Source organism: Zingiber officinale, chromosome 5A, assembly GCF_018446385.1.
Source record: "Zingiber officinale cultivar Zhangliang chromosome 5A, Zo_v1.1, whole genome shotgun sequence".
Taxonomy (NCBI): Eukaryota; Viridiplantae; Streptophyta; class Magnoliopsida; order Zingiberales; family Zingiberaceae; genus Zingiber; species Zingiber officinale.
The window spans coordinates 5,502,703-5,512,932 of NC_055994.1; the positions used below are offsets into that span (position 1 = coordinate 5,502,703).

General features: G+C 46.1%; 1 protein-coding gene across 1 annotated transcript; it reads left to right on the plus strand.

Annotated features, from left to right (window-relative positions):
* Positions 1-4,580: 4,580 nt before the first annotated feature.
* Positions 4,581-5,455, plus strand: LOC121982877. Its single transcript, XM_042535904.1, has 2 exons — positions 4,581-4,679; positions 5,030-5,455. Exons 1-2 carry the CDS (start codon positions 4,581-4,583, stop codon positions 5,453-5,455), a joined length of 525 nt encoding a protein of 174 aa, XP_042391838.1.
* Positions 5,456-10,230: the final 4,775 nt, after the last annotated feature.

Below are 10,230 nucleotides of genomic sequence, written 5' to 3' on the forward strand. Positions count from 1 at the left end.
GCATAGAAATTTGTTCCGCGCCAATCCGAGTTCTATAGGTCAAGTTTTTATTTTTTAAAAGATTTTTTTTACAATTTTCATATATTCACAGTTTGGGACGAACTCCAAAGTTTGTCCCAGATCTGGGACGAATTTTGGAGTTCGTCCCAAATCTCTAATTTTCTTAAATTACAAAAGTAAACAATAAAAATACGGATGCATGACCTAGACACCTCAGAATGACACGAAACCAGTTCCTATGCGTTCGTATCGATCTCCTGATCGCAATGATGGCCCCAAACATTTTTTCCACTCTATATTTTGGGGTTGATAATTTTTTTTTCAAAAATTTAAATAATCATTTTCAAAAATTAAAAAACCTGAAAATATTAGCTAAAAAAATAATATCGTGTCATCATTATGATCATAAGATCGATACGAGCGCATAGAAATTTGTTCCGCGCCAATCCGAGTTCTATAGGTCAAGTTTTTATTTTTTTTTTTGAATTTTCATATATTCACAGTTTGGGACGAACTCCAAAGTTCGTCCCAGATCTGGGACGAATTTTGAGAGTTCGTCCCAGATCTCTAATTTTCTTAAATTACAAAATTAAACAATAAAAATACGGATGCATGACCTAGACACCTCAGAATGACACGAAACCAGTTCCTATGCGTTCGTATCGATCTCCTGATCGCAATGATGGCCCCAAACATTTTTTCCACTCTATATTTTGGGGTTGATAAATTTTTTTATCAAAAATTTAAATAATCATTTTCAAAAATTAAAAACCCCGAAAATATTAGCGAAAAAAATAATATCGTGTCATCATTATGATCATAAGATCGATACGAGCGTATAGAAATTTGTTCCGCGCCAATCCGAGTTCTATAGGTCAAGTTTTTATTTTTTGAAAGATTTTTTTCCTAATTTTCTAATATTTACAGTTTGGGACGAACTCCACAGTTCGTCCCAGATCTGGGACGAACTTTGGAGTCCGTCCCAAATCTCTATTTTCTTAAAAATTAAAAATAAATTCTTTCGAAAATAAAAAACTAACCTAGAGAGCTCGGAATGACATGGAACAAATTTCCATGTGCTCGTATTGATCTCATGAACGCATTAGTGGCCTCAAACATTTTTTCAAAATCTTAACAAAAATAGATCAGAAATTTTCTAATATCAAAATGACTTTACCTTATTCAAAACAACTCTTATTTTTACCAAGTTATAGGTTCTATCAAATTGATAATTTCAATTTAATCATCACTAACTATATTGGGTTTTCGAGTTCACTAATGTGGTCATGAGATCGATACGAGCGCATAGAAATTTGTTCAGTGCCATTCGGAGCTCTATAGGTCAAGTTTTTATTTTTTTAAAAGATTTTTTTTACAATTTTCATATATTCATAGTTTGGGACGAACTCCAAAGTTCGTCCCAGATCTGGGACGAATTTTGGAGTTCGTCCTAGATCTCTAATTTTCTTAAATTACAAAAGTAAACAATAAAAATACGGATGCATGACCTAGACACCTCAGAATGACACGAAACCAGTTCCTATACGTTCGTATCGATCTCCTGATCGCAATGATGGCCCCAAACATTTTTTCCACTCTATATTTTGGGGTTGATAAATTTTTTTATCAAAAATTTAAATAATCATTTTCAAAAATTAAAAAACCGAAAATATTAGCTAAAAAAATAATATCGTGTCATCATTATGATCATAAGATCGATACGAGCGCATAGAAATTTGTTCCGCGCCAATCCGAGTTCTATAGGTCAAGTCTTTATTTTTTAAAAGATTTTTTTTTGAATTTTCATATATTCACAGTTTGGGACGAACTCCACAATTCGTCCCAGATCTGGGACGAATTCTGGAGTTCGTCCCAGATCTCTAATTTTCTTAAATTACAAAATTAAACAATAAAAATACGGATGCATGACCTAGACACCTCAGAATGACACGAAACCAGTTCCTTTGATACGGTGCGTGATCATGGGATCGGAGAGATGACGTGGTCGGGAGTCAAGACCGCAGTATGGTCAAAAGTCAAGCTCTCGTGGAAGTCAGAAGTTAAGCTTACGTAGCGGTCAGAAGTTAAGTTTATGTGGTGGTCAAAAGTCTTACTCACGTAGAGGTCAAGGATCCGACCTACGTATAGTTCGAGGGGCCCAGTTGCAAGATAGGCGGGGTTAGGCACGAATGGCGTTTCAAGAATGAACCTGTGTCGAGTGAGGACTCGAGTACAGGTCGGGATTGTGCCAACCAAAGATATAGGTCAGTGCTTCTAGCCTTGCGGTACCAAGTACAGGGATCAAAGTGTACAGGTCGGGATTGTGCTAACCAAGGATATAGGTCAGGGCTTCTAGCCTTGCGGTACAGAATACCTGGACAAGCGTACAGGTCGGGATTGTGCCAACCAAAGATACAGATCAGAACTTATAGCCTTGCGACACTGGATACAGGGATCAAAGTGTACAGGTCAGAATTAGGCCAACCAAGGATATAGGTCGGGACTTATAACCTTGCGGTTCCAAGTACAGGGATCAAAGTGTACAGGTCGGGATTGTGCCAACCAAGGATACAGGTCAGGGCTTCTAGCCTTACGACACAGGATACATGGACAAGCGTACAGGTCGGGATTGTGCCAACTAAGGATACAGGTCAGGACTTATAGCCTTGCGGCACCAAGTACAGGGATCAAAACGTACAGGTCGGGATTGTGCCAACCAAGGATTCAGGTCGGGGCTTCTAGCCTTGCGGTACCAAGTACAGGGATCAAAGTGTACAGGTCGAGATTGTGCTAACCAAGGATACAGGTCAGGGCTTCTAGCCTTGCGGTACAGAATACATGGACAAGCGTACAGGTCGGGATTGTGTCAACCAAGGATACAGGTCAGGACTTATAGCCTTGCGGCACCAAGTACAGGGATCAAAACGTACAGGTCGGGATTGTGCCAACCAAGGATTCAGGTCGGGGCTTCTAGCCTTGCGGTACCAAGTACAGGGATCAAAGTGTACAGGTCGGGATTGTGCCAACCAAGGATACAGGTCAGGGCTTCTAGCCTTACGGCACAGGATACATGGACAAGCGTACAGGTCGGGATTGTGCCAACTAAGGATACAGGTCAGGACTTATAGCCTTGCGGCACCAAGTACAGGGATCAAAACGTACAGGTCGGGATTGTGTCAACCAAGGATTCAGGTCGGGGCTTCTAGCCTTGCGGTACCAATTATAGGGATCAAAGTGTACAGGTCGAGATTGTGCCAACCAAGGATACAGGTCAGGGCTTCTAGCCTTGTGACACAGGATACATGGACAAGCGTACAGGTCGGGATTGTGTCAACCAAGGATACAGGTCAGGACTTATAGCCTTGCGGCACCAAGTACAGGGATCAAAACGTACATGTCGGGATTGTACCAACCAAGGATTCAGGTCGGGGCTTCTAGCCTTGCGGTACCAAGTACAGGGATCAAAGTGTACAGGTCGGGATTGTGCCAACCAAGGATACAGGTCAGGGCTTCTAGCCTTGCGGTACAGGATACATGGATAAGCATACAGGTCGGGATTGTGCTAACCAAGGATACAAGTCAGGGCTTCTAGCCTTGCGACACAGGATACATGGACAAGCGTACAGGTCGGAATTGTGTCAACCAAAGATACAGGTCAGGACTTATAGCCTTGCGGCACCGGATACAGGGATCAAAGTGTATAGGTCGAAATTAGGCCAACCAAGGATACAGGTCGGGACTTATAGTCTTGCGGTACCAAGTACAGGGATCAAAGCGTACAGGTCGAAATAGGGTCAACCAAGGATACAGGTTGGGACTCAGGATAAGCGGAAGCAGACCGACGCATACAGGTCGGGACTCAGGATAGCTACATGTCTGCACCTACAGGTCGGGATCATCAAGTATAAAGAGTCAATACATGAACAATGGAATAAGGGGGTCGGACGCTACACGACAAGCAAGCCAAGGAATCGTAACAATCTGTCAAGGAATAATCATTGCATATCAGAGAATATGCCAATGGTTTGATTTGTATAGCCCTAGGATTCCTTCCTAGACCTATAGAAGGACGCCACGTGTCATCCACCGTCAGACAAAGTCTGACATCCGATATTCCCTGACACCCGTCAGACTCCAGAAACATCCGTTGCAGTATAAAAAGGTATGTTTTGTCCCTTACGGAGGTACGCTCACTCGTCATTTCATACTCGTCTTCTACTTTTCGTCCTTTTACTGTGTTTCTGGGGAAAAAGTACTGACTTGAGCGTCGGAAGACCTGATCCAAGAACTTTTTCCTTGGTTTCTGGTCTCTAATGACTGGGGGGCTCGTCTGAGTGTACAGAGAGTCCCTGCTTCATCATCTCCGTCACCACCCCCCATCTTCCGCTCGTGTGAGCTCTCCCAGAGGGTGACAGATTGACCCAGCTTCGTAATGACTTTCTGTCAACACCAGCGACCTTGCGGCCTACCTTCATTCGACTCAGCTTCTGGATGGGATCAAATTTGGCACCGTCTATGGGAATCTTCCCTACCTGATCCGAAACGTGGCGATGGAGGACTCGGGATGAATCAATATGACCATGACTGCGGGAGAATACGAGCTCTTCAAGGAGGCCAAGAAGCAGGCAGCCTCAGAAAAGCAGCAAATAACCGCCTCCCGACCAAAAAAGCTACCCAAGGTTTCTAAAGAACCTGCTCACGCCTCTGATCGAGGCTCTAAACGAAAACAACCTCTGGATTTTCCACCTGCTTTCTACAGGGAGTCGGGCCAGGGTTACTATCAACCCAAGCCTTGATATTACAGCCACAAGGAGCAACCCCAAGCTTCGGTGGCTGAAAGTTCGTTGCCTAAAGATTTAAAGAAGGGGGAGACTATCATCCCTCGCGATGAACGCCGGTCAGAACTGGAAGAGAAAGTGCCCTTCTCTTCCAAAATCTTAGAGGAGAGGCTACCCAAAGGGTATCGACCCCCTGCTATTGGGGAGTACGATGGCAGTAGAGATCTTGAAGACCATCTTCGTAAGTTCAGGACGCAGCCCTGCTACACCAGTACAGCGACGCCGTTAAATGTCGTGTATTCCTTAACACTTTGTTTGGCTCTGCCCAAAAGTGGTTTGATGGACTACCGCACGGGTCCATCACCTGCTTCTCCGATTTTAAGATTGTTTTCCTGTGCTATTTCGCCAGCAGCAGGAAGTACCAGAAAACTGACCACTGCTTGTTCGCTCTCAAGCAAGGGTCTGCTGAGCCGTTGAGAAGCTACATCAAGCGTTTCAATCAAGTGGTCCAGGACGTCCCCTCACCCACATCTGAAATACTTATGAGTGTTTTCTCCCATGGGTTAACCGAGGGAGAGTTCTTTAGAGATCTCATCAGAAATCCCATAAGAAACTTCGACGAGATGCTGGAAAAGGCGGCCAGCTACATAAATGTGGAAGAAGTGCAGGTGGCATGAAGGAAGGCGGACAAGCCACCTCCCGCTACTAACAGGCCGGAGAGAAGAGCACCTCAACCGCCCGCTCAACCTCTCCCACGTGCACGGGATGCCCGACCAACTTTTCACCCCGATTAGGGCTCCCGATCGATGCCACGCGTAGCTGCAATTCAGGTCCCTCGACCTGGACCTTGGGGACCGTATTATTGCACATACCATCGGTCCCACACGCACGCTACCAGCAATTGCTACCAATTTGCCCGTGATTCCCAACGTGCTACAGAGTTGGGTCTGCCACCTCCAGAGCTGGCTCCTCAGGTTCAGTGAATGATGGAAGAGCGGCGCAATGCAGCGGGGCAGGCTAACCGACCTCGGGCCGAGCAGGAGAGGCCAAGCATACAACAACAAGGGCGCAGTGGAGAGCCCGGAGAAGCACAGGAAGCAGAGAATCGGGGCAATGCGGCCATCAGGGACATCGGCATGATCTCTGGAGGCCCTACCGATAGAGATTCAGGCTGGGCGTGCAAGTCCCATGAGCGCCGTTTGGAATCCATGCGGTCGGGTGTAGCCGAGAGCAAGCTGCAGGCCTGGTCATTAACTTTGGTCCGCAAGACCTGGAAGGACTGGAGCTGCCCTTTGATGACACCCTCATTATTAAGGTTGTCATCGCTAACAGCCGTGTGGCGCGAGTCTTCGTTGACACGGGTAGCTTTGTCAATGTACTATTCAGATCTTCTTTTGAAGAAATACAGATCGATGCCAGCGAACTCCAGCCAGTAGCTACTTCTTTGTATGACTTTACTGGTAATGAAGTAAGGCCTATGGGGCAGATCAAGCTGGCTATATCCTTGGGAAGTGAGTCGTTGGTCAGAACCAGGAGGTGCACCTTCCTTGTGGTTGACTCGCCCTCTTCTTATAACGTCATTTTGGGGTGACTTGCCCTGCATGAATTTCAGGCGGTAGTTTCCACTTTTCATCAGAAGATCAAGTCCTCGGTCGGAGAGCAGGTCGGGGAAGTCAGGGGAGAACAACGGGTCTCTTGGCGATGCTACATTGACATGGGGCAGATCAAGCTGGCTATATCCTTGGGAAGCGAGTCGTTGGTCAGAACCAGGAGGTGCACCTTCCTTGTGGTTGACTCGCCCTCTTCTTATAACGTCATTTTGGGGTGACCTGCCCTGCATGAATTTCAGGCGGTAGTTTCCACTTTTCATCAAAAGATCAAGTCCTCGGTCGGAGAGCAGGTCGAGGAAGTCAGGGGAGAACAACGGGTCTCTTGGCGATGCTACATTGACATGGTCAAAGTAAAAGCTCGTAAAGAAAAAAGGACTCAAGATGGAGTTGTGCACGCCATCCAAGAAGAGCCCCTACCCATAACTGAAGAACTTATCCCCTGGGAGGAAGTCCAGCTATATCCTAAACGGCCAGAGAGTCTTACTCAAGTAGCAGGCGACTTGCCTCTCGAACTCAAAGAGGAATTGATCCAGTGCCTGACCCGCAACAGAGATGTCTTCGCTTGGTCCACTGAAGAATTACCTGGGGTCAAGCCTGAAGTGGCAGAGCACAAACTGCATCTCTTGCCGGATGCTCGGCCTGTAAAGCAGAAGAAAAGAAATTTTTCGGCCGACCAGAATAAAATTATCAGAGCTGAAGTGGAATAGCTCAGGAAAGCAGGACATGTTCGTGAAGTACAATTCCCGTCCTGACTTTCCAATGTAGTTCTTGTGGCAAAGCCCAACAATAAGTGGAGAATCTACATAGACTTCCGAGATCTCAATAAAGTCAGCCCTAAAGATTGTTATCCCCTGCCTAGGATTGATCAGCTAGTGGACTCAACGGCCAGTTACGAAAGAATTTACATGCTGGACGCTTATCAAGGGTACCATCAAATCCCCTTGGTCGTGGAAGATCAAGAGAAGGTTAGTTTTATCACGACAGATAGTACTTTCTGCTATACTATCATGCCCTTTGGGCTCAAAAATGCTGGAGTCACCTACCAAAGGATGATTGACAAGATCTTCCGGGAGTAGGCCGGGCGCAATGTGGAGGTCTACGTAGATGACATACTCATTAAGTCTCCCTTAGCCGCAAATCTGATAGCAGATGTGGAAGAGACCTGCGACACCCTACGATAGTACGGATTAAAATTAAATCCCCTGAAGTGTCTGTTCGGGGCCAAGGGAGAAAAGTTCTTGGGGTATCTGGTGACAGAGCGGGGAATCGAGGCCAACCCAGAGAAGGTCCGAGCACTACAAAACATGAAAGCTCCCCAGAACTTGAAGGAAGCTCAGAAGCTGGTCGGCCGAATAACAGTCTTGTCCCAATTTATCTCTCGATCGGCAGATAAAGCGGCGTCATTCTTCAAAGTTCTTTGGAAAGCTTCTAAGTTCCAGTGGGATGAGGAGTGCACGCGGGCTTTTGAAGAGTTAAAGACATATTTGGAGACCCTGCCTTCTTTGTTCAAACCTGTTGCAGGAGAGCCACTCTGGGTCTACTTGTCAGCTATCGCCAAGGTCGTGGGGGCAGTATTAGTAAAAGAGAAAGACAATGTACAATAGCCAGTGTATTTTTTCAGTCATCTATTAAAAGGAGCTGAGTTACGATGCACAACTCTGAAAAAGTTAGTTTATGAATTGGTACTCATGGCTCGACGACTAAGGCCTTATTTCCTAGCTCATCCTATCACAGTCTTGACAAATGGCACCATGGGTAAAGCCCTTACCAATGTCGAGGTTGCAGGTCGGCTTATTAAATGGGCAACCGAACTAGGAGAGTACAATATTGCCTATCAACCTCGGACAGCTATTAAGGCACAGACCTTAGCCGATTTCCTGACCGAGGTTCATCAAACTGACTAAGAGGAAACTTGAAAAGTATATGTAGATGGGTTGGCCACGCGTCAGGGGAGTGGCGTTGGAATTCTTCTGATATCTCCCCAAGAAGACATCTTGCAACTGGCCGTGCGATTGAACTTCAGAGCCACCAACAACGAAGCAGAGTATGAAGCTCTATTGGCATGTCTGCAGGCAACTCGGCATGTAGGAGATGCCCGAGTCATTATTTACTCATATTCCCAATTAGTAACTCAGCGAGTAACTGGTAATTTTGAGATCAACTGTGACAAGTTGCAAGTATACCGAGAGGCTTATGAGAAGATGAAAGAAGGGTTCAAGGGGGTCACGGTCAGCAAGATTCCTCGAGCAGATAATGGCAGGACTGACGAGTTAGCCAAAATGGCCAGCTCCTTGACCACATGAGTACTGGACAAATCGGTAGCACAAACCTTCCTCATAGCCCAGGTAGATCTACAAAATAACTTGCATAGGGTTATTGATTGGCGAACACCAGTGATTAGTTATCTTCAACAAGGTACCTTACCGACAGGCCTGGAGCAGGCACAGCTGGTCACGAAAAAGGCCCATGCATATACTTTAATAGGAGATCAATTATACAAGCGGGCGTTCTCTCGACCTTTACTCAAATGTATAAGCATAGAAGAGACAGATCAGGTCTTGCGAGAGATGCATCTGGGGTGCTGTGGCAGTCATGTCGGAGGTCGAACACTTGCTCGTAAGGTGCTGCTAGCCGGATACTTCTGGCCCACCCTACAAAGGAATGCGCAACAACTTGTGAACACTTGCCTATCCTGTCAGAAACATCAGAATCTGACACATATGCTACCTCTGTGTTAAAAATGTTTATCGTTTCTTGCCCCTTCGATCAGTGGGGTATGGACATTGTAGGACCTTTCCCTATGGCAACCAGCCAAAGGCGATTCTTGTTGGTAGTCGTGGACTATTTCTCCAAGTAGGTGGAAGCCGAAGCTCTGGCCAGGATTACTGAAGGAGCAGTTATTAAATTTTTATGGAGGAACATTCTGTGCAGATTCGGCATACCCCACAAGTTGGTATCAGATAACAGGAGGCAGTTTCAAGGTCGGAAGATCCAGGCCTAGTGTCAGGGGTTCTGTATCATACATGCCTTCACCTCTGTAGCCTACCCTCAAAGTAATGGGCAGACCGAGGTGATCAATCGCGAAATTGTACAAGGACTTAAAGTAAAGCTGGATCATGTCGGAGGAGATTGGGTAGATGAGATGTAAAGTGTTCTCTGGACGTACCGAACAACACCCAGGGAAAGCACATGCCTCACTCCGTTCCACCTGGTCTACGGCAGTGAAGCAGTGGTACCCGTGGAGATCGGGGTGCCCTCAGCCAGAAGAATTCTATCTGACGAAGAGAATGCTGAGCGACGATTGATAGAGCTGGATCTCATTACCGAAACTCGTGAACAAACAGTAGCCCGACTATTTGCTTATCGACAAAGGATGAGGCAAAATTATGACAAGAGGGTGGTTCCTCGTTTCTTTGGAGAGGGAGACCTAGTTTGAAAGCGAGTAAAGCATGTGGGAGATGTGATTAAGCTAGCACCTCAATGGGACGGACCTTACAAAGTTATTAAAAAGTTAGCATCAGGCGCATACTGCTTGCAGGATGACCGAGGTAGGAATCTAGAGCGGCCCTGGAGCGCTAACTACTTTCGGCCATATCGCACCTAGACAACTACCTGGTCAACAAAACCTGGTTCTCATAAGTGCAGGGCCGTGGAAGAGTATGGCAGATCGGGAAAACATTAGTTAGCTGGTAAAATTGTTGGTCGGGGCGCCCTGAGTAGCTCCGGGTGCTTGGACCATAGTCAACTCCTTGTTGATTTTCTATCCGAGTCTTCCACTCTGGCTCTGTTCGCTTGGGTAATTTTGGCCATCTGAAATAAGGTTCACGCAAACCCATTTTCCG